At 41.8% G+C, this 27,504-nt stretch overlaps 1 protein-coding gene across 4 annotated transcripts in view; it reads left to right on the top strand.

Annotated features, from left to right (window-relative positions):
• Positions 1-11,716, top strand: part of LOC135255511 (talin-2) — a 114,272-nt gene extending 102,556 nt beyond the window's left edge. For all 4 annotated transcript variants that reach the window (XM_064336778.1, XM_064336777.1, XM_064336780.1 and 1 more), the window contains 6 exons: positions 1,773-1,897; positions 5,135-5,260; positions 5,592-5,654; positions 6,308-6,490; positions 7,086-7,211; positions 8,082-11,716. In XM_064336778.1, coding sequence (XP_064192848.1) covers positions 1,773-1,897; positions 5,135-5,260; positions 5,592-5,654; positions 6,308-6,490; positions 7,086-7,211; positions 8,082-8,210 — 752 coding nt within the window. In that variant the 3' untranslated portion in view covers positions 8,211-11,716. The remainder of the gene's footprint in view (positions 1-1,772; positions 1,898-5,134; positions 5,261-5,591; positions 5,655-6,307; positions 6,491-7,085; positions 7,212-8,081) is intronic.
• Positions 11,717-27,504: the final 15,788 nt, after the last annotated feature.

Genomic DNA, 27,504 nt, shown 5'->3' with positions numbered 1-27,504 from the left:
TTGTTTTATGACTGCAGCAGACAATTAAATGAAAAGAATAATTAGGAGAATGTTTCTCATGTGCTACCAGCTGTGCATCAATCGTCTCGTTTGAGTCGTGATTTCCCTCCCCACTCTATTAATTTATTTGATTGGCAGGTCCCTTTAACCAGGGTTGTCTCCAAGTTTCAATGTGTATTAGCACCCAACTGTCTGCTAATTGAGCCCAGTTTATTGTAATGAGTGCGCGTTCAAAGAGCTGTCTTTTTCATTCCTATCACAGAAAACCGACGTCATTATGCCTGTGCATCTAGACCAAATATGGATTTGCATTTTGCTTCAAAGGACCCACATCAAGTGTCCAAAGATTTTTATCAGTTTTTCTCTGTAAAGCTTGTGCCTTTGAATCACTTAAGTAGATGGTTCTGTTGAAGTATGATAGCAGTTTTGGGCTGAAATAGTTTTGGCTACATGTCAGTGCAGTCAGTAATCCGTGTGCTCTGTCGGAGCTCTGAAATATGCCACCCTGTTTCTCTCTCTTGCCTCAGATGGAGGTAAGTTGGAAACACGCCATGTTGTTCTTGAGGATCACCTTTCATTGAGAGGAAGAGGAGAAGGAGAGTGGGGTGGAAATGTATTTCCCCAGGGTCCCCGCGTAATCCATAAAATATAATTCCATCCGTGCCTCCTCACAGGAGTCATCCTTTATAGGCTCTTTGATGTCTATAAAGAGTCACGAGGTGTCCATAAATCAGCGCTTCCATTCGAGCCTTTACCTTAACATAGGGGTGATGGGGAGCATGCATCATCGCAGTGCGGAAATTGAATTTGTGGAATTGCATGTGGATGTTTTTTTTTCTTCTAGTTTTGTCGTTTTTGTGTTGAAAGCAGCTCTGTGTTGATGCATGTCTGTGGTGACAGTGCACCGTTTCTTGACCATAGTGCATTGTGGGTACTCACCCTGCTTGTTGCTTGATGTGTTGGGGCATGTATACATTTCATTTTAATGAATGAAAAACTCTTTAAAATTATAACTGAACATATATACAGGTTGTTATACTCTACAAAAAGACAATAACCAAGCCAAATTACAATATATAAAGGAAGCATTACCTCTGTTTTTTTCCCTTCACTAACAAGAAGTGCTCACTACATCTCAGTACATGGGCTAACAAACATCACAACTGCAATTTAAGCTAACATTTTTTGTTATTCTAGTTTGAAATGAAATTGAATGTCTCAAAAGTTTATTATAATTAACCAAGACTCCTGTCATTGTCCTGCTGTTCCTGCCTCACTGTTGGCCAGCAGTCTTACCAGTCTGTAGGCCTCTCAAGAGACCTTGTGAGAAAACCAGGTCCAAGTAAAAGCCAATGGCCCTGTACTGGTCTGGTATACTTATACATTCAGAGAAAAGAACTTAATAATTTTATCTACTATGTTCAGTAGGGTAAAAAATTATGCAAAAGCTGCATTTCGGACCTCATTTTCTGAAGCATACAGACGTGTTTTTCCTGTTGCTTTTATGTAGTGATCTTTTGGTTTTGGACATGCATGTTGATGCACGGTCTCTGGCGTCTTCGAATGCTGTCCTTCCCTGACAGCAGATCCCCTGCACAAACCTTCGTTTGCAGAGCAAAATAAAACACCATCTCCAGACCTGATGGAAGTTTCCATATGAAGTCAATGGGATGGTCCATAAGTTGATGGAAGTTTGTGGCCAGTTTTTGGACTTCTGGTGCTGATGATACTGTGTTGCATTGTGGGTAATGTTTGTGTTCTGGTGGTTCCAGGCACAGAGTGGGTGGATCCAGAAGACCCCACAGTGATCGCTGAAACGGAGCTGCTGGGTGCCGCTGCGTCCATTGAGGCTGCAGCCAAGAAGCTGGAGCAGCTGAAGCCCAGAGCCAAGCCCAAGGTATGAGTCCAGCCTGCTCCACCCACCACTCCACCCCTATTCGTCCAGCTGACCGCTCACCTCTCCACTTCTCACCAATCACCCCTCTGTGTTCGATGCACTCACAGAGCACCCTCTGTTGCCTAGCACCCAATTTCCAATCTCCCATAAAGGAACTCAAGTCAAATACAGAGATTCAGTGACTTTTGCATTCTCAATTATATCAAGCCCAGGGATTCCCCAGACTGAGATCTGGGGACCACTTAGGCCTACTTGAAAAAAGGGGAAAACAGGAAGAAGAAAATAAATAAATAATTAAACAAATAAATAAATAACATAATTAAAAGTTTCAGAAGTACTTCATTTATATTTCCAGATTTTACTATTTCATAATTTAGGCTTTCAGATTAAGTAAATTTATAGTTTATGCATCCTTGGAAATATCGCCAAATGTTTGTATTGTAATGCAGCATTACTGTAATGTAATATAATGTAAAATCTACTATATATTGATGTCACAATTTACACATGCTTCCATGTACTTGTGTTAAATTCCCACTTAATTGCAGTTTGTAGTTGAATGTTGGGTAAAAGTGCCAAACATTAACTGGATGATTTAGGGTTGCCCAGCAAAGGGTGGTCGTTTTTGGAGAACCTTGAGATGAATGCTTTGGAGCCCATGGCTTAGGCAGTCACAGAAAAGCGTCTTCATCTTCCAAGTTTGAAGGGCTGTAGTTCCCAGTCTTTACAATGTCTTAAGGATTGCAAAGACAGTATTGTTTGTTCATCTTTTTGTGCTGTCAAGGATGACTCTGACTAGTCTGCTGTCTGCAAGTTCTGCCTGTTGTTTCTGAGATGGTTTTGGTGTGATTTCTTTGGTCTTTTGCTGAAGGACATCTTTAATGTTCTATGAATCGGGAAAACAGTGTTGTGCATTGTAGAAAATTTGATTACCTGAAAAATATTTATTTGCCTGATAATGAATTTGAATGAAAGTGTGGAAGAGGCACAGTGGTTTGAGGCTTTGGCTGGGCGACCTATGGAGCATAGGATATTTGCTATCAACTGGCTCCCATTTGTCTGTTTGCTATGACACTGCCTTAAGTTACATTGGAGGACAGTGCAGTGCGTTTACACGTACCAGTGCCTTTGCGCACATAGGCATATGTGTAAATGTGGGTGTTGTGTGTGCTTGATTGCTTGCGTGTGCAGTTGTGACCGTGCGCTTGTGCGTACAGTTGTATGTGTTCATGGGTGCCTGCATGTTTACCCATGTGTTTGCACTACCTGTTTGTGTGTACATAAGCGAGTGTATACATGTGTGCGCATATGTGGTCGAAATCTTATGCGTGCCTTGTGGCTGTGCCAGCGTGTATATGTTTAACCTGTGACAGAAAGCCAGATGGCTGTCTGACGAAGAAGCTCAACTGCGCATTGAGTTGCAAGGCTGCAGAACTGGTGTAATGATTTCCCATCTCCATTCACACTACACTGCACTGTACTTGCATTGTTCTTTTTTGTTAGCCACGCCCATTCACCTGGTTGTAGCTAAACTAAAGGGAAGCAGAGTTTTGGAACGTCTTCATCACTGAGCATTCCTTTTGTTTCTGACAAACGTGATTGGTTGTCAGGTCTCTGTGTGTCTCAGTTTGGGCATTTTGCCAGGGCTGGATCTTACAGCATAGCATGGGTGTCTCAGTAGTGGTGGCTCACCTAGCTCTATTCTGCTGCTCTTACTTTGTCTCAACGGTGGAAGTTTCTAGAAAAGGCTCTGTCGTACACATCAGGAGTGTCGTTATTCTAGCGAAGGGAGTAGACGTGCGGGTTTGTTGCTGAAACAGAAACGACGACTGTGTCTGAACACAGTTCAGAGTATTGGGGGCCTCCCCCCTACGCTCCTCCACCTGCGATGACTCCCTCACCCCCCTCCTCGTTTCGCATCCCTGGTGTCAGGCTAGTCCCAGCATGCCCCCTCTGTGGTCGTACTGTTGAGCCAGTTTATTCCCGGAAGCCTCAGATGCAGGGCTCTGTCTGATATGTTTGATATATTAGGTTGTTATTCAGTCCAACTATATATCAAACATATTCCTACAGTGTCCCGCCTTGTCTCCAGACGTGTTTTTTGTGTGTGCTGTCGTGACGTGTTCTGTGGTGACGGACGCACATTGAGAGATGAAGCAGGAATGCTTTCTAGTCGTTCTTGTGTTTTTGGTGTTTGCCGTTTGTTCACTTTTTAGTTCGCTTATTTTACTTTGCAGAGCACGGACTTACTGTCCTGCAGCACAGTGCTAAATATTTTGGTTGGCGTTTCTAAGTGGGTTTTTTTCCTATGTTTTGGTGTTAATTGAGGATGTGTGTGAATTTTTCGCACTTAGCTGAAAGTTAAATTGCAGTTCTAATTCTACAGTCACAAGATGGCTTCATTCCATTATCATATCATCTTATTTGCTAAAGTTTGGGATTCTCAGAATGCATTCATAGACTGAGGATAGCAAGAATGAATGCAATTGTCAGATTTATCATGTGCTATATAAACTAAACTGCATTTAGTTTGTATAGCATTCTGCTTACAAGAATCTGGGAATGCAAGTACCAGCATGGTTTTACGCACACTGTATATTTATTCATTTTTTAAATCATGCCACAGATTAATTGACACAGAGATGGACTGTACATGCTAATGGAGAATAGCAACAGGAGTATAGCGAGCAAGCTTTTGTAGGAGTATATCATCAGCACTGTACCTTAACCTGGCATGTCCTTCTGTGTTCTTCAAAAGGCGGAGGGAGTCTTTCATTTAGAAACTGAGGAGAGTTTCCAGAGTTTTGTCAATTGTCTGGAATCTTTTATTGCCTTCTTCCTGTCTGTGATTTAACAGACATAATTCTGGAGATGTCATCTGCACACTGAATATCCATCTATATCCTAAGCTATTGGTTCCCAAACCTTTTATGCCTGCGGACCGGCAAATCTGAGTCTCAAAGTCTCTGGGACTGCCACACAACATCCTGCATTTCATTATGACTGACTGTAGTTGCTGGGGACTGGTGGTCCAGTCTTTGGGAACCATGGCCCTAAGCGATCAACTCTGCCAGAGGGGTTATCACAGCAATGGCAGTCACCTTTAGCGTGCATGCACAGATGCTGAATGTCACTGCACTCCTATTGTATGTTAAACAGGCTGCTCTTCACATATTGGCTCTCTGTTGCTGGACCTGGTCCTGCTGTGAACTCTGACCCCCTGTCTCTTACTCACAGCAGGCAGACGAGACCCTGGACTTTGAGGAGCAGATCCTGGAGGCCGCCAAGTCCATCGCCGCGGCGACCAGTGCCCTGGTGAAGTCAGCATCTGCTGCGCAGAGAGAGTTGGTGGCGCAGGGCAAGGTAAGATCAGTGTGAGGGTACTGCTTCATGGTGAGGGAGATTCTTACATCAAGTTTATCTACATATCTGTGTATGTCACACCTGATAGGAGTCCATTTGACAAATCTGCACTGTGTTTATTATTGTGAGGATGAGTTGGTTTATTACAGCGTGGGAAGTCACCAAATGTATTATGAGAAAGAGATACTGCGGGTTTATTATGTATGAGTCGCATCAGGTTTATCGCAGTGAGAAATATTGAGAGGCTGTCTAAGAAGAGGGGAACAGATAAAGGAAAGAATGTCACTCGGTGTTTGGGAGGTGTGATGCAATGTGTGTCTGTCTCCACCAGGTGGGGTTGATCCCTGCAAACGCTGTGGATGATGGACAGTGGTCCCAGGGCCTCATCTCAGCGGTGAGTCTCAATGGTTAATTAATCTCTAATCCCTTCCTAACAGGGGGAAAAGGAACCAATAAAGAACCAGATTGTACTGGGTGTACTTATAAGCCACTTGGGGTATACATCCTGAGTACTAGAAACTCCCTCAACACAATTTTTGCTGTGATTCTTGTTAGAGCACACTTGCAGTAATGGAATGGAGTACAGCATTTAAAAGTCAAATAGGGCTGTTGCCTGAAAACTGACTACTTGTCCTTAAAGTGCAGTTATTATAAGCCAAATTGTAAGTTTCTACTTCCTACCCTCCCTAGATCTAAAACATTCCTATTTGTAGTTGAATTGGAACTCTTAAAATCACATATTAAAATGACAAATTATGTTATTGCCTTTTAGCTTACTCTGCTCTAGTGGTTTTGGTTTTTGTAGTTATTTGCTCAGGATATTAGCCATGAATAACAGCACCTTGCATATTGAAATGGCACATTCTCTAGGACTAAAAGGCATTTGTAAATGAAATCACAGGGAATAATTTAAGGTGGATTTTTCGACCGGGTTCAATGTGGACAAACTAGTTGCTTATCTTCCATATGGCCACCCATATGCTGTGCTGTGTTTTTGCATCGTTGCTGGGGCACCTTTATAAAGCCTGCCTTGTCTCCCTCACCAAGGCCCGCATGGTGGCGGCCGCTACCAGCAGCCTGTGCGAGTCGGCCAACGCCTCGGTCCAGGGCCACGCCAGCGAGGAGAAGCTCATCTCCTCCGCCAAGCAGGTGGCCGCCTCCACCGCCCAGCTCCTGGTGGCCTGCAAGGTCAAGGCCGACCAGGACTCCGAGGCCATGAGGAGGCTACAGGTGCGAGCGCTAAGCACCCTCACACTTACACCCGTCAGCACGTAACCAAACCTGCAGCATTACCGGTGTGGGTAGGCTCCCAAAAATGACTTGCGTTCGCAACTTCCATCTTTACCAAACAAAATACATGCATTTAAAGGTTAATATGAGTAGTAGCAGCACTGCAGAAAGAATAGTTTGTAGGGCAGTAATTACCTGTGCTGTTTTATTGTGGTTAAAGTTACCAAGGATTTCTGTCAGGGTGAATGATTCAGAGCTCACACCTGTGTAAATGACATTTATGTGTGGTCTTTTGATGTGATGGTGTCATTATGTGTAATATGTAATCCCATCAGTATGTGTAAGTACCACTTACCCAAGGTAAAAGCATACAGTAATGTAATGATGACCAGTGGCTATAAATCTCTGGTAATGAGCAGAATTGTGTTCAATACCATACAGTAGGTACTTTTTTGTCTCTGGAATGAAAGGACACAAGGTGCAGGCAGCCCCTCAGGGCTTCTCAGTAGACACAAGCTCACATCTGGTGCTGTTAGCCTCGTGTCCTGAGTGTGAGGCATTGAGACATGGCTAACTGACTGCTCCGCTCCGGAAGGCTGCCGGAAACGCCGTGAAGCGGGCATCGGATAACCTGGTGAGGGCCGCGCAGAAGGCCGCCTTCGACAAGGCCGACGACGACAACGTGGTGGTGAAGACCAAATTTGTGGGCGGGATTGCCCAGGTAAGAGGCTATCCCAGTGCAGCTGTGTAAAATGACACGGATAGGAAATTCACCGGTCACTGCAGGCGTAATTCGGTCATGAAAATGAACGGCCTTATAAACTGTTGTGTACAATGAAGGCAAGCTTCCGTGGTTAAATGAGACACGGACTGTGGTTTATCAGCTATTCACAGCTGTACCAACATACTGCAAAGTTCTTTGAAAAGCCTCAAATTGCAGTGTCGCCAAAGGGTCTTATCTGTTCTCTTGTGATCAACATCCAAATTTGTGGTCGTTGACGGGAAGCAGAGGTTTGCAGGCATGTTTAGCCCTCAAGCTCTGTGTTCAGAGTGGTAGATTCAACAACAGAGAGCCCATCCAGTGTGCGTGTGTCTTAGTGTGTGTGCGTGCTAGTGTGTGTATCAGCATGTGTTTGCAGCCGTGCATTTGTTGATCTGTATGTGTGTGTCGGTTTGTGAATGTATGAGGTTTTGTTAAAAAACAGGGTTTCCTGCTAGCTCTGTTTACAAAGGCCTTTCTTACTGTTAAGTGGACAAGCTATAATCTGTTACATCCTTTATGAATATCTACAAGACCTCTTTTTGTCTAGGGCTAAAATTGACTATGGAATGCAATTTCTGTTTGATGGTTCATATGGGTATTATAGATTGGTTTATTGTCATCTGTAGGTCTCCCTTCTAAAGCTCTTGCATTTTCTAATGTCAGATTTTGTGCTCTGTGACCCTAAAATGTTTGCAAGACTCCATTGCACAACAGAGTAGTTCACTGGTTTTGTGTAGATTCTCATCCGTGTTTAGTCTGCAATATACCACTGACGGGGGGGGCAGGGCGGGGTGGAGTTTGGCTGACCCCATTGGGTGTGGTCTCCAGATCATCGCTGCGCAGGAGGAGATGCTGCGGAAGGAGCGGGAGCTGGAGGAGGCGCGGAAGAAGCTGGCGCAGATCAGGCAGCAGCAGTACAAGTTCCTGCCCAGCGAGCTGCGGGAGGACGAGAACTGAGCCCAGATCTCTCAGCAGGACAGGGCCCGGCACCGCCGTGCAGCAGCGTGTGTGTCTGGGTGTGTCTGTCTGTGCGCACGCACTGCTAGCGCCCATGCTAAACTCATTCAGTGGAATTAGTTACTCATTAAACAAGCGAGCAAGCTCATGAAAACTTGCCTGAACACAAGTTCACACTTCTAAAACACATTATTTTACACACCTCTCTCACAACACACACGCACGCATGCACGTACACAGACACGCACACACTGCATATACCTGAAATGACACATGGGCTCACACACTACACACGATGACGCACATGCGCAAACGCGTGCACAGACCCACGCACATACGCTCTGCTCATGTTCTTTTTTTGTCATTGTGACAGAGGCGGAAGATTACTGCTTTTAGCCTGTTATGGAGGCCTCTGTCCCGGCCTTAGTGTTCCATCAGCCTGAGCTAACAAAACATCGCCAACGACTATGGACAGGGTACGCCGGCCTTAAAAAAAAAAAAGCATCCTAACATGATATCCCCAACTTATCACTGGGAAAATATCCCTGTCAATACAATGCGAAATATGAAACTAATGAATTCAGTGGCTAGCGAATATAGTCTTTTCTTACATTTTTAATGTAAGGAATCATTGTGTTCTTCCTCTTAACAAGCAGAGATGATAAGCTTGATTGACCGAGTACATAGAAGTATGTGGGCACAGGCCCATGTACATTGACAATATCAGACATGTGATATAGACCTTATTAATAGAAGGGATATGAATTTATTGAAGGTATTTTCTGGATGATTCGGTTGTTCCTCTGAGTCTTGCAGTTAGTTTGAAGTCTTGGATTTCTCTGTAGACCTGGAACCCACTCTGTTGCACTAAGCGCAATGCAAATCTGTGATAACAAAATGGTTTTCCTTTGCTAGGCAGTTGTGTAAATGCTTCTAGATGTAATTACTGCACCACTATCAGTAGCTTCAAAAAGGTACCACATTAATTATTGTGAATCTCTTCTTTTTCTGTTTGTCAAAACGCAATGCAGACCACAAACACGTCTCTGTGCACTGGAGAGCACCGTACTATCACCTACCTGCAATCTTGAGCCATTTCAGAGGGCTCATTGATGTTAATGACACATATAATCACCTTTCATCTGGATGTGGAACCCCTGTGAATGTTTAACTTTCCAGCCATTAGGGGTCGAACATTAATTCACTGTATTTCACTGGAGGCACTGAAGTTTAGCTTTTCTTTAGCTCTCTAGGCTTTGAGCACATTTTGCAGAAAAGATCTGCTCTCTGTGTCATATTTTCACACTACCTTTACAGTTCTAATGATGCTCTCACAGCATGTGCTGCACACTAAAAAAATCTTTTTCCACAACCTGCTGTCTGTATTGAGCCATATATTATGTGTAGTTTAGACTGAACTACGCAATGCAGTATGGCGAATGGGGCACTTAATGTGTAACACAGTGACTTATTTGGGTTGCAGGTGTAGGTCTAATGCTTTTAGACTGTAGGCAAGGACACAACAAGCCTTGCTTCCTGTTCCCTCATGCACTCTACAAGCACTACATATCAAGAAGGCTGAAAACTTCTGCAGTTAAATATGAATAAATGCAAATAATGTATGAAGCAAAAAATGTACAGAATGTTTGCTGTGTGAAATACTTAGCTTTGTCATGTGTGGAGAAAATGAAAGTCTCTCTTATGAGGGGGAAATGAGACCAAGTTGTAGCTTCAAGACATACCCTAGTCTGACACCCCCCCCCCAGTCCCCCACCGAAAAGTAAATTAAAACAAAAATACTAAGAAAAGTCTGTTATTTCACAACACTGCTACACAGCTCCTGTGTTTATGAATTTAAAGGGCCACAATTGCTCATGGCAGATGACCTGCAATCTCACTTCTGTCTGAAGTGTGGACAATCTGTGCATTATATTGAGTAATCTAAATGCCAACTTCAATGCCTGTGGGACTGGTATTCCTTCCTTAGTGAAAGAGTGCACTGTGTGATTTACATTTTGGTTCCATTCCCATTGGTTTTTCCTTCATGTAAAGGTACTGAAGTTGATTCTTGAGAATCAATGTTGAATAACCAGTCCAAGCAACTCAATGGAAGGTGCTTCTTTACACTTTCTGACAGCATCACACCTGAGTCCTACTCTCCTACGTGACTTGACATAATGAATGCCTGTGCATTTGCGTGCCTTCACGTGCAGTTAATGTAAAGGGAATAGCCATTAATAGCAGCAAGCTTTTGATGGCAAGTTCTACCAGTTAAATGGAAACGTTTCCAAGTCGGGCTGAGTAATTGTAAGTGAGGAGACTTGTCGGCGGCCTTGTTTACAGCTCATAGGCTCCTATTCTGCTATTCATAAGCTTTCGTGGACTAATACATGGAAGACACCTCGTACTTTGCGCATTGCAGATGCTGTAGGATGCACTGATGTTTTTTGTTTTTTTTAAGCTCTGCACACATAGTAAATATTACCTTCTGTTTGGAGCTACCCTGTCTTTCTGCTTTTACCTATGTTGTGTATTGAGAGCAACAAAAAATGTATCCAACCTTCTATTTTTGATGATTAAGTTTATTCTCTGTATGTAGTGCGACTCTTGGCGTTATTACACTTGGTCTTTTTTTAAACACATCTGTCCGTGTCCATGTAGCCTCCCACAATCACCTTCTTAGTTTCTGGCCCAATCTGGTCTGTGTAGCATATTAGTGCCTTAGTCTTTTGCCCACTCAGCATCTGGTGTGATGTCACTGATTTGCCCCTTTCCTCAAGGGGGTGAATGTAACCCTGTTAGTTCTTTCACATGTAGTACCTATATTTTCATCTTTGAACTTCCATGCTTCTGTGTTCTGATAGCATTAGCTGGTGGGTGCATCCATGGCCCTCTACTTCACATGTAGCATGCCCTGGTGGGTACAATCATGCTTCTGTACTTTGCTTGTTGCATTGCCTGGTGGGCATCTCCATGGTCCTTTAATCCACCTGTTCCATTGCTTTAATGGGCAGTGATGTACCATTCAGTTAAGACATGGTGTATAAAAACTACAATATCAACACATTTTGTACTGCATTCCATGAGCCTGTGCCAAGATGCTATTGAACTAATGACAGATAACGTGTTATTCTGTCTCAGAGTTAATGTATGTTAAAAGTATATCTCAGAGATGGGACTGATTGACTTGTTTTATCAGTTTTCTTTAAGCCACTATGAATGGAGATTTTTTCTAAATGATAAATAATGAAGATTAAAATACAAAAGTCTGTTGTTGACACTGTTTAGTGTGATGTATTGCGGAAAAATAACTTGTACCTTTGTTTGAATTTAAATGTGTGTTTTCCCTTAACAGACTAAAGTAGTTAGGTGAGAATGATAAAACTACAGACATGAAGTGAAGCTGTATGTATACTATTTATCTAGCCACTCTGATGCACATACATACACAAAAATAAAACAAATATTTTTTGTATTCACTGAAAATAAAGAATTTCAAAGTACAAGTACAGTTTGGTTTGTTTTGCTGTGACTACTGATGTATGCCTCTACACAAAGCCTACATATGTCATTCACAGGCCTGGTTAGCATAGACTTGCCTGGATCTGGTGTGGAAGATTCAAGGACCTTTTTGTTTTAACACTGCAGAACTGCCTCACAGGCTGCTTTGACAATACAGATTACGCAAATGCGTCTGAGAGAGAAATGTTTTTTTATGACTGCCAATATGTATATGGCTCCGCTAATGTGGTTGTTTAGTGTATACATACTGTATTTTCAAGCATTTAAGGTGTTTTCTTTAGTGCAGTAATCGCATATCCAATAGGTGTCAGTATTGCGCTCTTTGACAGAAGTGTTGTTTGTGGTTTTGTAACTTTGTTGTGGACAGAAAAGCGCAATTCAATAAGTAAGGGCTTGGTATTGTTGTTTAATAAATTTAGAGGAAAAAAAGGAGCCAGTGCTGAGGAGAATTAAATAGCCTCCAAGTTTGATTTCAAGTCACCACTTTGTCATGATGCAAATGTTTCCAGGAGGTGTCTGCTTGTAGCACATGCACTGTGATTCTGGTTTCCCAGTTAATATAGATCATGACATAGGTGGCTACTAAAATGACAGTTGGCTTATAAAGTTACATAGCCAAATTGGGAATCAAATGTTAAATCCGCTCCACAAAGGTTAACTCAATCTTCCTGGATCTGCCTCAAAAAACAAAACAAAAAAAACATTGATTCTCAAGCCTGATTTGATTAGTTTACATCAGAGGTTGCCAAGTTATGGCTTGGTGAGGTGGCATGACCCATACCTATAGAGCACTAACAGAGTTGGGCACTTTTCAGGGTTTCCTACATGAATAATAAAGTGACAAAAGACTCGGCCCTTAAGAACATCTTCAAGAACTTCAGTACCTTCTGACCTCACGGTCTTAACTGGACAAGTAGCTACAAAGAATTCGGAAACCAGACATTCCGGTCAAAAACCGGCCATCTGCCAATCCATTTGATTACGCCGTTAGTAGCCTACATGCACTGAGTGGAGGAAACATTACTTCTCTATATTACTACGTTATCTTATGCAAGGGACAAGAGACCATCATTGCATCTTTCACTAAGATTCTTGACAATCGTTACAGTTGGTGATTTCTTTGTCTGTTTCTGGATGAGAACCCTGCCAACCACCAGTGTAATTATGTGACCGTGGTAACCATCCTCCCTGGGCATGGAGTCCAAAGGGTTTGTATCCATTGAGTATTCCTGTTGGGTGTCTTTTTGGCAAATCCGCTGACAGGTCGATTAACTTTGATCTGTCAGTGTATATCAGTAATGTTCCATCAGGGGCGAAAAGTGCCCTTGGTGACAGAGTGAGCTCATGGTTCCCGATTTCTTGCTCCCGGTAAATTTGTCAGCTTGACTATGAGAGGACCACCAGTCTTCTGAACAGATCCTTGGTCTCCTTCAGATCTGCAGTCTTGTCTTGGATATTCACTTTGAAAATCTTGTTACTAGACATGAACATTTTATTCTCTTTCTATGCTGGTGCCCAGAGACTGACATTCCCATTGATTCTCTCTGACTAATAAAGTGACATCCACTTTCAGGACCTGAGAGACATACTCATCTGGGTTGTGCACGTGTGATCATATTGTAGAACCTGTCACCTTCAACAGACTGTGGGTTGCAATGGCTCAGTATGGCAGCCTTGATTGTATCTTTTGTGTCATGATGTCTGTTGATCTGACTAGGCCTAAGACCAAGATGCCCTGTGCCTTAGCCAGTTCTGTTGATGAGAGTTCAAGAGTCAGATTAAGTACTTCAAAATTCAAGATGAATAAACTACGATTTTAATCATCTGTACCTTTTTCTAATTAGTGTCACACCATTGGATTCCTTGACCCTGAAATGTGGGTATAGCCTCCAGAATATTGACTTGAACTTATCTTGAAACTGAGGTATTGCTAAATGACCCCCAAGCTAAAGCTTGTACACTAAACATTACATTTTCATGAAATATTGGTCCAAATACATAGTATATTGGTCTTTATAATCAACCTGTAGCCAGCTGGGATCCTGTCTGCTTGTGTTTCCGGTTAGGTTAAGCCACAAACTCCAAAGACAAACACATAGTACAAGCACATAGTACAAGTAGATAGTAAAATTAAATGCAGCAGTGTTCACTTGTGGATTTCAACTCTGCTGTTCTGTGTGGTCATATGACTGGAGCTAAACTCACCTGGTTCAGATTTAGTCACCGAGAGCCCATCTGGTGCACACACCCACACCCACACATATTCCTACATCTGTACAGGGACACTGAAGGTGATCAGGTGAGAGACGTGGACCAAGGCATTAGGTGGTTTTGGTCATCCTGGTGAACTCCATATTTGGGTGTTTGGGTGTTCAAATTTGCCAAGGCCTTGTTTGACTATGTAAAGTGACACCCCTGCCATATGTTCAGCAGGAATCCTGAAACACAGACAAGAAAACAGGCCATTCTCAAAAGATTTTGCACTTCCAAATGAACTTGGTCAGATAAGATTTACTGTAATAATTTCATTAAAAATAGGCTAAAGTTGTGATTTGTAAATCACAGCAGTACAGTATATCTAGTCAAGCTTCTGTTTTGTCTCTAAGCTTCTCATTGCTTTGATATTTAGCTACCATACTTTAAAGTGGTTTTAGTAAAGTGTTTTTATGTAAAGTGTATATAATGTATGCCATGTTTTATGTTTTAGTGAAGTTTTTTCTTGTTAGTTTCTGAAGAATGCAGTTTTGCCTTTTTGGCATTTTATGTTTGAAAAACAGTAGGCTTGATACAATATGTTTTGGGTCGTGGGAGGAACTGCAGTGCAACTGTATTCAATGAAAAAATGTCACAGTGGAAGGAATAATATTGCTTTTAGTTTAATGAATGGCAGCTTATCTACTTGGGGAAAGGAGTGTTTAATAAGAGGATTTCCACAGGAAGGGTTTACACTGCACAGTCCCTCATCCTTGAAATGCAGACCATGAGGAATGTGGGCGTTTGTTTCAGTCGTAATTTATGAGGACTTTTTTTTGGGCCCCAGACTATTTGTTCTGCCAGAATATTGGTTAGCTTGAAAACCAAAACCCAAACAATAGAAAGCATGCTGTTCAGTCATTTCCCAGCCTCTAAGATATAAAACTCATGTGGTGGTTCACTCAAGGTAAGTGGTAGTGTAGTATAATGGGTAGAGAATTGGGCTTGTAAGTTAAGCATTGCTGGTTCCAAAGTATGGCCAACCTGTGGTACTCTTGAGAAAGGTACTTAATCTTGAGTTTTCTTAGTGTATTGCCTGTTGTATAAATGCAAGAAGTGCTCTTGATAAGAGTCTGCTAAAATTCCGGTAATGTGAGTATTTGGAATATGCTGAGTATATATAAAGCAGCTTTCTGTTTTCTTCATGTTTATTTTTATAAAAGCAGTGACATCTGTGAATCTGAAATCAAAAGTAGGCGAACAAACTGTTTTGCAAAATGTCAAGAAGAAAATATTTTTGCTTTTTAAAGTTTAATTCTGGTTGTTCCAGAGTCTGTGACACTGAATGAATCTGGTGATTAGTTCTGTTTGTACAGTTCGTTCTGACTGCTTCCCCCAAAGTCATCTATTGAACAGTTTAGACCTAAAAAACCTCAAGACGCACGCAAAGGTCTGAGAGTGGAGAATAAAAAAAACCTCAAGACGCACGCAAAGGTCTGAGAGTGGAGAATAAATGACCGGCAGAAGGCCAAGAATGCTCATTCAATCTTTTGCATATGTGCCTGCGGAGATGCGGTTTTCATCGTGGTGCATACAGGAAATGTTTTCTCAGCTGGTTGGCCGATATGAACTGTGTCCTTTCTTTACCTTCAGGATGTTGAGCTGTCTACCTCAAACACCAGAAAGGAATCCCCTCCCCAGTGCTGCACTGCGCTGGTGCACCAGTCAGGCATCTGGCTCTGACGTCCTTTCCATTTCTGCCTACCAGAGCCTAGGAACACTTCAGAATAACTGTATAGCCTTAGTAGGAACAGTGTTTGGGATTGATCCACTCTCATTACAGTGTCAGTCTGCCAAGCCCCTTCTTCTATAGACAATTGTGAATGTTGTTTGAAGGGGAATTATTTTGCAATGTAAACCAAAGGTGACAGCAACTAATGGATGATGGTAAGACCTCAGGTCTGCTACAGCAAACATGACTATTTTAGGGAGGTAGAGCGGAGGACTGCTGGCTGATGTCATCTGTTTTACTGCTCATTCTCAAGAGTACAGTGGTCCTGCTTGGTATTTGATGGCTCTGGGCGTTCTTTCATAAACTCAGTGGCTGTTCCCTGTAGCCTTGTTCCTTCTGTGTCCATACAAGCACTGCTTGGAGACAAATAAAGAACTTGAGGAAGTTACTTCTGTGTATCAGGGCACCGATTTAGTGGCAGTGCTGTGGATAGGGAATAAAACTGAACCTGTTGTTTGAGAAAACAATTTGGCCTGAAATACTCCAGTCGAGTGAGCACTCTATTGTATGATGGGAAAATGTGCAACATCTCTCTCTCTTTCTCTCTCTCCCCCCCTCTGTATCCCCCCTCTCTCTCTCTATGTCTCTCTCTCTTTCTCTCTCTCTCTCCGTGATGTGTTTTCACTGACAGTAACAAAATATGAGAGCTGTGAAATAAGTGGATTACAAAACACAGATTACGTATTTACACGTAGAATTTACTGAAAAGAAATGTTGAGGGGAACTATATGACTCCCCGCCCAAGATCGGCACCCACAATCCGTCACTTTAAATACTGAGCACTACATTCAGAGGTGAGAGGGTGCCATTTACAAAGCATTTGGTATGACTCCTATGACGCTTGAACCTACAACCTTTTGGTCACTGGGGCAAGGCCTTAACAGCCGGGAAATCCACAGAGCAGGTTCTTTACTCAGAAATCTCTAATGAAAATAGCTGCTTACTCTCCTCTTCAAGATCCACTCAGCTGTTAAGGTACATTTTGCAATCACCTTAGTTAATTTGCGCCACAATAGTAAACATTGGGAAAGGCATATGAAGAATCACATGCAGTATCTGAAAGTGGCCAGTGCTTGTAGTAGCTTTAGGGCCTTGCTATGTCAGAAGACCTAGCTTCCTTTGCTGAAGCAGGAGCTGCAGCCTTTCTCAGGAAGGGGCCACTTTAAGCAGTGCAGTGTAAGGCAGAGACGGCATTTCTGAGTCAGCACCGAGTGCCGAGCTATATTGAGACGAAGCTCCAGCTCTTAGCCCAGTGCTAATTTTGGATGGCTCTAAAAACTGAGGAGGGTAATGTCAATTACACCAGACACAGCTGGCTGGTCTCATTTACATAGTCCTCACAAAAATCCAAAATCCCTCTTCTGTTGTTTCCCTGCCATCTCCTGTTGCTGTTTTGAGCCAAAGTCTCAATGGGGGCTCTTCAGAGTGTGTTGCAGTCCTAGGTCTGCGAAACAGAAGTGGGAGATTGCTTTTCTGAGTCCGCTTCGAAGAGCAGAATTGTGCTGAGCCTCATGGGATACATGCTGTCTGCGGTGTAACCTGACCCTCCTTCAAACCTTCCCTTCTCTCGGCCTTTCCAGTATGTGGGTATTTTTTAGCCGAGAAAGGAGCCTGCATTTTTCACTCAAGAGCCCAGCAGCAGTAGTGGTTTATGCCCTCAAAGTTGTTTTTAAAATCCTGGGTAAACATCTCATAACAGAGCATAACTTTCCAGATATCTGGTAGATTTTTCTCTGATTTAATTATACAGTTTTTATGGATGGAACCTGATTTAAAATCCAGCATGAACAGAATTTTCTGCAGATCAGGATTTATTAACCTTGTCATACTAAAGCTTATTTTCCATTCGCTTTGCCATTTATGTGTTTCAGGATATGAGGTTATAAACGAACCCTCTTCAGCACCTCCTAGGGAGGGGAAAACAAGACATCAGCCCCCCCCCCCCATACACACACACACACACACGCACACGCACCAATGCAGCACAATAATACTAAGTAGCTCCATTATTATCCCCATGAAATGCAGACATCTCATTAAAGATGACCTCAATTGAGGGGAACTAGATTCAGAAGGATGACTTTCCAAGTCATTTCAATACATGTCTATCTTTATTTTTTTTTTTAAATATATCTAAAATATACTTTGCCCCAGACCAGGTTATTTGAAAATATGAAAAGCAGCAGTTTACTGTAGGTCAGCTGTTTGTGAGCTATGACCATTGCTCGTAGGTCCAACCGTTGTGCCAGATTTTGTGGGGTCTTTCGGGAAAGCTGTGAAAATGGAGTCCTGGTCGGAGCTGAGTGGTGCCTTCCCCAAGCCTGCTCCTCACAGTCCGACCATGCTGTGGCCTGCTGCTGTCTTCGTACGCTTCTGCTCATTCAGACCTCATATGGCAGGGGCCCTCCGAGGGCGGCCGCTGGGTTCACTCTGTCAGATTCGGCACAGAGTGATCCACTGGCACTGTCCTTCTCCTTCCAGACCGCTCTGGAATGTAACAAAGCCGTAACATTTCTGTGTAAACACCGCAGCTCGGCTCTACGCCCCCATAACTGAGGGACGCCGTTACTTAGCCTTCCCTTTGGGATCTTGAACCCATTCTCATTGACTTTTGTGAACCCTCTGCCAAGAAATGTAACTTTGATCATTTTGAATGAGCAGAAAATTTTCTAAAGTTTGGGTTTGGTTTTGATTTACTGTTCTTACTGTATCATATATAACTGCAGTAGCTTGTTAAACAGAAATGAGAGCCTTTTAGGGAGCTCAATTTTATATTAAAAACAGCTGAGGAGCACAGAAAAAGATGGATGGTTTGGTTTTCATTTGTGAAAAATTGGTTGATGGCTGCTCTGGCCCCTGGCACCTAAAGGGTTAACATTTAGTTTTTCAACATAACATTCACTGCGATACCCACAAACAAAATTAGGGCTAGATGAATCATCAAGAATTGAAAAATATAGCCATCTAGCTATCTAGAATTGAAAAATACTGAAGACATGTAAAACTTGCATAATGAACACCTATATAGATTATAACTTTGCCCTCATATACAGGGATGCACAACGCTTTCAATGTTGATGTTATATCTTTTGCATATGGGCAAAACATTTTCAAACCTGCAGTTTGAATCGAGGCAGTATATTACTACAGCTTAATCAGCATACTGACATGCATTCAAGCATACAAAACACACCATTCAACAGAAAATTAGTAGAGGAGTATGCCTGAGTGGTATTCAAATTTGCCTGTTATCTCTTCGTTTATCTAAGATAATTTGCCTCACTGTGTGATGTGATAGTCCACACATTTTTCACACTGCTTCAGCTATCTGCATAAACCTTCCGCTCGCCTGTCAAACACCTCATCATTCACTTAACATGCTGCAGCTATGCAGGAAGTACATGGACTATGGCAGAAACAATCGAAAGTATTTGACCCACAGATAAACACAACTTAACCTGTCCTCAGCTTAACTTTGTCTTCATCTAAATGGTCTTGCTTCTCCTTTCTGAGGACTGGCCATTACTCTCTTGGATGCTACCAAAATATTAGTGCTGAGTTAGCTATTTGTGTTAGGAGAGAAGTGAAAGTTTTTGCACACTCTGTTCCCTAGAAAGGGAGATTAATTTCAAAGGGACTTTTTTTAGGAAGCTCTGGTTTAGAAATGTACAGTGCAGTTTCTCTTTATGTTTTGTTCTGTATAAATATGTGCCACTATGGCATTTTCCTCGTTCCCCTGCTTCACATAAGCCGTTTGATTGTTATATCTGTTGAGGAGGTGCTATGCAAGTTTGGCTTTTGCTGTTGTTGATTAAATAGAGTGTAATGTAATGAGACCTGCATTTAAATACATTTTCAGGACCATTGGTTGCCATTAGAACAGCTTGTAAAGATATGTATGTCAATTCCACATACCAGTTTCAAAAGCAAGACATCTGTAGGGAAACTTCATAGCCATGACAAGGTTCAGATGCAGGGTAAGGAATTTCTTATCTAAAACACTGGGAACACAATGCTGCCCTTTCTTCAGCTGTTTGTTTTCACATTCTCACATCACTAGGACCTTTTAAAGGAAATTGCTTTGTTAACTATGGATATGGATGGATATATGGGAAACTATGAATATATGGAACATATTCAGCAAACAAACTGTCCTTTAAATATTGATAAATGTTATCTCTTAACATTTGGATTGTGGCACACAGGAATTCACTGGTTCACCTCCTTATATTTCTTTAGCAGATGGCCTTATCCAAATTGACAAAGTGGCTTAATGAACATCAAAGAGTGAAGTTAACATTTTTTTCAGCAACTCACTTATTTGAACAAATCCTAGATTTGTGCTACTGGAGTCTCGATTGGCTACAAGTCAGTGATTGACAGCACATGGTAGTTTCACCCATTGCATCCAATATGCCTGAATTCTGTCATTCTTGATGCATGAAAAAAGTAATGCTGAAAATAAGTCTTTTTCTCATTACACCTTACTGTTTGCTCTAACAGTGCACAGAATATGACAAATGCACGTAATTTTTCAGGAATAAGCATGGTCTGGCGTAGTCCGTACATTACAATGTCAGACAGTAGCACAGTGTATATGACACTATCAAAACACGGGTATACACTTCAGTTATAAGCGTAGAGGAAAAGTGAAGAATAAACACGTAAGATGCATAGCAAGTACAGTACTCTGCTCCGCAAATAGCACATGAACTCATGACCCTTGAAATGTCATTGCGGTACATCTATGGTGGATTGCACATGTATTGGCTTGGGTTGGAGGATGAGAGCACGTTGAGCTCAGAATGGTGGCGCTGACACTGGAGCGACCAGCCTGACTTTCAGCCGCAGGCAAACGGTCACAAAAAGGAAATCCTCTCCGGCGGGACGTGTCAGAGCCTCAGGCGAACACAGAGGGTGCTGTAACGCGTGGCCACAGCCCCGATCAAGTTTCAGCCATATAAGGCGTGGCCATTACCGCGGCTCCGGCACCTGGAAGCGGTCCCGCGGGCTCGCCCCCCTCCCCGCCCCCACCCCGCCGCCCTCTCCCGCTGGGGCGCGGCTGAGTGTTAACAGAGCTGATCCCTTTCCATCAGCGGCGCTCGCACATCAGGGCCGCCGCTGCCGGTGACACTCAGCGCCCCGCGTTCGCGTGGCTCCGCCCCATCTTCTGACCGCCCACGCCCGCGTTCGGGCTTCACCCTCATCTGCATTTCAGCAGAGGTGAACCCAGGGGAGGAGTGCTCTCAGATAAGACTGCTCGGTACACACTTCTGTCAAACATCTGTTATCAATAGTGAGGGGGGATCTCAACACTGTCTACTTGATCTCTGAGTAGTAATGTCGGTGTCAACACGGAGGTGACAATCAAATTAGCTCTTCTCATCATAAGTATAAAAAAGAACACACTTATGGTACCAGATTCCATATTCAAACTTCATTGATGAACAACTGTAATGAGACAAGCAATCATTTGACAAGCATCACATCATATTTCAGTATTTTATGTTATATTGGATCATGTTTTATTACACTGTTTTCTTATTCACTATACCAAGGGTTTCCCTGCTGAAGTCTTGTGAATCCATTCCCAGGGAAACTTTGTTACTGCTTCTGTTGTGTATCCCCATCATTCAGAGCAGAGTTATTCCGCTTTTTTCTGATTTTTTTCATTGTCTGGCTGGTATGAGAAGGAGGAGTAGGAGGAGTCAGCTTGATGTTAGGGAATGAGTGGAGCTCAAGTTTCAGTGGGCTAAAGTTGCACCCTAGGCCACTCTTTCCATTTGCTATCATGAATGAATATGTCCATGCACGGTGCTGTCTATGCTTTGGTTCTTCTAGTGGTCTCTCTCTCTCTGTCTCTCACACACACACTGAATTGGAGCCACAGGCCTCCTGCCACAGACAATTACCTCTAACTGGATCCACAAACATTGTGAACCTGCAAGCCTTGCTTCATGACCATGCTTCAGAATGACTGCGGTGGCAACCATGCTCTTAAATGAAATAATGAATGCCCAAGGGCTGAGCAGTTGAAAATAGAAGGTGATTGATCCACCAAATTAGCGAATATTTGCTTCCCATTACACTTGTTTTGGGAGAATTTGATTTCATGAACCCCTATAATGGATGGAGCTATAATGTGCTCTCAGCTATATCTGAACTAATCAAAAGACTTAGCAGAACTCCACTATTGAGTCAAATCAGTGAGTCACTGATAGTACACATAATAGCTCGACCAATGTTGTGCTTCCTGTCACTGCGTTACATAAGAGACACTTGGATAACATGAACATTTGCAATTAAGGTGCTAAATGCGCTGGTGCCACCAGTGCACATAAGGCTGGCTTGACACATGCTGGTAAGCAAGCCTAGAGTCATACTTGAAACGGTTTGGGGATAAGTGCTGACAGTCCGCTCTTGACACTCCACAAGTGCCAGGGAAATGGCCATGTTGCCGCAGCTGCAGAGAGGGTTAGCGTTTAGTGCATTGGGAAAAACTCGCAGCTGCCTTAGATAAACATCCAAGCGTGCGCCGTGCTCAGAGAAGCCCTGTATAAAAATGCCAGAGATCCCATTGGAGGCTTGTGGCTAATACTGTGGCTCAACCCTGACCCTGCTAGTTCCCTTTCCAACTGAGCCCCTAAATAGTTAGGTTTGTGCAATACGGATTTTAATGTGACATTTAAATTTACTTTACAAATTTTTGTTTAAGGAAATGAATGTGTTTTTCTATATCTGGCATTAGCACTTGGCTCCACAGTTTCAAGTATGCTAAATCTAATAATATGAACTGAAGACACAAGAACTGGAAAATTGAAACTGAGCTTTTGTTTTAAGTTTCTATGGATTGTGAGTTCATCATCATTTAGACCATGGGCACAGTTTTCTCCATATGAACCTCACATAAAAATCCCCACTGAAGAAATGGGGAGAGCATTACAACACTAAGGCCTTTAAATGCTTCTCTGAAAGGCACATCCTCCATCATGTGTCAACACATGTATGTGACTTCATGTGATAAGTTACAGTTGCAATTTGGCATTTAAGGTTTATTAGCTGACTACCAGCTGGACCGTGTAAGGAGGACGTCGGATGAGTGACGGCCACACAGGTATGGCTATCTCTGCCCCCAGCTACATTCTGCCAAAGTCCAGGCATTGTCTACATTCTGGCTTGAGCCGTACTGATCTCACTGTATGCTGTGCTAAAACTGGACAATACCCAGTCTAACAAGCTCAGTGACAGGTGTCCCCCAAATAAAGTGGAGCCGTTTGTGCTCTAGAAGCCCCGGGGAAGCTTTAATTATAATCACGTGTTTATGTGATAACAGGTAAAACCAATGAAAGAAAACCAAAAAATGAGGTGCAATTTGTTTTTAAATGAAAAGCATTTGACAGTTGTTTTTCTGAAAAAAAACTGCAATTTGAAAGAATACATCTCTCTCTCTCTCTCTCTCTCTCTCAATACATACATATATACACATGTATTTACATATATATATATATATATATATATATATATATATATATGTACACTGTATATATATCTGTGTGTGTGTATTTGTGTAAAAGACGTACAGATGGTGTGTACAAATATTACCATTTTTGTTGCCTTCCTCATCTTTTTCCAACCACTTATCACTGTTTGTGAGAAGAACAACAGGATAGAAATAGCTGCACTGTCTAGACATTCAAAAGTATTCACAATCTTTTCTACTTGTTTGAAAGCCATAATCAGAATGCCTATAACTATTCTTACTATATTAAATATGTTAAATCAAACATTTTCCAATACGTCATAACAGAGTTCAGTTTCATTTCAAGAATTCCACTGAAGATCACACGTACTAGGATCAAGCAGCTCAATATTAAAATAACTAAGGCATGCTGATAAGAGTAATAGGACACAAATGCACATCACAGCTATGTGTACACTGAGTGTATGTGTACACTGTATTGATGGTGTTGAACAAAACGAACCATTGGCAACAACCTTAGCAGAGGTTTCAAACTTTGGTTCAGACCACTGGACCAATGAACTCTCCTACCATGTGTGGCCATGTGTAGCTAATCTTATAGACTAGAACCAACCATTCCTGTTAACCTGGTTGAGTGGTCTGCAAGTTACCTTAGCCTAGTTTCAGCTTTGGCCCAAGAACATAAACTTATTTATTTATTTGTGCCACTTTTCCTTTCTTTTCAAATGCTAAAGCAATCTTATCAAAACATCATTTGTGTTATAGTGAGAGCTGTCCATATCTTAGAAAGTCCAGAAATACTTTCAAAGACATGAAAGAATAAACACAAAGACTGTTAGCTTGAAAAGTAGATGTACAGCACAATAAAAATGAAACTGTTAGAAGGCTTCTTCTGGCATACTGTAGCCGCCTTGTGGTTACTGTCAATAAATGGGTCCAGTGATATCCTGCTGTCCTCACAGAAGTTTTAATAAAAACAAACCATTTTGACATTGTATTCTCAGCTAGATGAAGGTGACCCCTTGACCTTCAAACCATGTGCGCCTTCCTGCATCAGTTTACGCTGTCTCTAGAAGTTTTCATTCCTCACCATCACTGCACAAGTCCCCTTAAACACGAGACATGCCTGACTGTCCAGTGGGCCTGCTTTAATATAGCCTGCCACTCAAACACCATGACACAGTGACCAGGCTAACTGTGATATGAAAGCATGGCTGTGGCATTTGTAACTTCATCGGAGGAGAAAGAGGCTTGTATAGAGGACCCTGCACCAACCACACACACAGCACTTCTCAAATAACAGCTGTGCTCATCTCAAGCACAACACAAATATTAAAGGTCTCTAGTGAAGTTAATTGCCTTTATAAAAATATATTACTGTTGTAGCATCTGTCTTTTGTGGTCCGGCATACTCACTATGTTAGCTGGTATTACTTCACAGGCCACTTGCTCTGATAAATGTGATTAAGACGGTGATTGATTGTTGATGAAGAATGTTTGTCAGATTACTTCACCCTTCAGTAAGGCCTTGATTAAATAAATAAATAAATAAATGGTGGAATGTTTGCCATTAAAAGGTCAATATGAAGACATTTTGTTCATTTGTTCATGTATACAGATATGACACTCTCTTATGTAAGCTTATTTGGTCGTGCAGTCATCAAATAACAAGCCTAGTAATAACTAATGAATCTAAATTCAGGATTGATGTAAAGGCAAATTAATAAAATCAAGTTATAGAGATGCCTTCATTACTTCATTCACAACCCAACTGACCCAAGGCCTGTATATTTGTCACTGTGGTATAAAATCCAGATTTGTACTCAGATAATAGTTTAATCAAATATCATGAATTATGAGCTCAGCTGGATAATTTATTTGGGCCTTTTAGATCAGGACTAGAAACCACTGCTATATTTTTGTGACAAAGGCTATAACCATACATTTCTGAAAATAGACAAGAACACTGCCAGTCACAGCCCTATTGCTGTGAAACGTTTGTACTCTTGCATATCTTTTTAGCAATAAAATAATATATAATAGTCTCCTGGAGTATTGCAGTTAAACTTTCTCAGGTTCAAAAATAACAAATGGGTGTTTGGAGTATTTGTATTTAAGGTAACCCTAAGGTATAATAGGTATAAACATCATTTTTAAATTCTGTCAGAGTTTACATGTCATTTCCACTTCATTTTCAGGAGACAAACTGAGGTCACACTGATTTGTGGCTGAACATGACTGATTAATGTACTCAACATATATGTATTTTGTCAAAATTATTTTCCAAAACAATGTCCGTCACAGATTCAAAATTATACGTTAACGTTATAAGTGTGTCTATGACAGATACAACAATAAATAAAGTGTCCTATATTTGTCTGCAAACTAGAAGGGTTTGAGCCAGAGTATTTTGGGGGCATGTCTCACGGTGGCTGGCCCTAGCCACTTGGTGTGGTGTCTTGGCAGAAATTTACAGACTGAGGCAGGTGTTCTGAGGCGAAGGCAGTCCTAAAAATAACTAGAGAAGGGACTTCAGAGCTGCAAGAAAGACAAGTGAAGACATGGGAAAGCCTGAAATGGTGACAGAGTTTTAACAACGGTCTCTCCAAGAACGGAACCTATTTTAATTTGTCACTATTCAAAAGTCATGCAACACAATAAGGGGACACATGAGGCAAATTGCAATAATTTATGAACACTGATATTAATGAACAGATAGGCATACATAATACCATAATATTATGTAAAATCACGTATAGAAAATGAATAAAATGATTGAATCTTCGTGACAAATCATTTGTCGTGTATTTGAGTATTTATATACCAAAAATATATCAGTATAAACGGTATGCTACCGTATAAATACTACGTTCAAAGCCGATGACTTCATCGGCCGTGTGATATAGCCTATGTGATTTATATATTTTTTAATGTCACATTACACCAAATTCTCCCATCTGTACATGTATGTAGAACAAAAGAAAGGAAGCAAACACGCACGTTTTACATAAAGAGTTTACATCTTGTCACTCGTGCTCGAGCCCTGCAGCTGCTTCCCTCTGTACCACTATAGCTGTCAGACAGATTTAACCGTTGGAATTCTTTAGCAGTTGTGTCTCCCACAGAGGCCAATGTGATAGTACCCATAGGTGGGCTACTTATTAACTAATAGGGAAGCTTGATAAGCTATCAAAGGAATACAGGCGTATCTTGTGTTGCACAGTTCGTGAAGAATGCCTCAGGGGGCATGCCGACACGATAATATTCGTAACGTGCCTGGACCACTGACAGTACACGGCTAATAGAACTCCTCTCTGGGGGACAATATCTTTCGTGGGGATTAGAGCACTAATATGTCTTTTCAACGATCATCATACACGCTATATTTTGACAGTGCACATGGTGAAGACACACGCACATACAAAGAGAGAGAGAGAGAGAGACATTGACCACATCTTTAACTTGAATAGGCTACGGAGTCGAGAATCTACATTTCCTGAATAATCATAGGCCTACTGAAATGATCCATCAGTAAAAGTTTTCAAGCATTTTAATTCATGTTTTAACATAAATTCCAGAGTGGGGCTTAACGCTTGACATTTTACTGTGTAGGCTATCCGCAGAAGTTCCTTCATTTATCAACTAAATTGACAAAACTTAATGCTAAAATCGCTTATTTCAAAAGGCACCGGGGCTACTGGAAGTCACGTAACCTAAAATATTTAACCACTGCGTATTTCAGTTTGTTATAGGCTATAACACAACATATTTTACCGGCACAGAACGTGTGCTGGTCAAGTTAAATGAATAAGCCTAAGTTTCTCTTAGGAAATCAGCCCATCTTTATGTAGGGTATTTTGAAAATTAAGTTCTAATGTTGTTTAATTCTCATTTAGTAAATATTCGTGTAATCTGCGTATTGGATTAGCAGTCTTTATTAGTCAGTATTTTTCGGGATAACCTATTTTAATGGCTAAGCGTTTTCAAGTCACTTTGGATTGTCTACTATTCCTTCGGTAACCTCCAATGTATCTCCCATGCGCAACATAGCCTATTCCTTGCGGTTTTACTTCTACTGTGTTAGAAATAGGAACAGACGTCTTGGAGGGGAGGGGGTGTCTTCTCCCCCATCAGATCCCATATATAGTCATATCAATGGTCAAATGTCTGGGAACAGCGAATCGCCAAACAGATCCATAAAAAAGACAGGCCACGGGGAAGGAACCAGGGGGGGCCGCTTCCAAAAAAGTATTGTATGACCAAAAGAATGCGATCACCCCCTCTCCAAAGTACATATTTGACAGGGT

The sequence above is a fragment of the Anguilla rostrata genome, chromosome 5, assembly GCF_018555375.3.
Source record: "Anguilla rostrata isolate EN2019 chromosome 5, ASM1855537v3, whole genome shotgun sequence".
NCBI classification, from domain to species: Eukaryota; Metazoa; Chordata; class Actinopteri; order Anguilliformes; family Anguillidae; genus Anguilla; species Anguilla rostrata.
The sequence above is the reverse complement of the archived record's forward strand: the minus strand, read 5'-3'. Positions and strand labels throughout refer to the sequence as shown.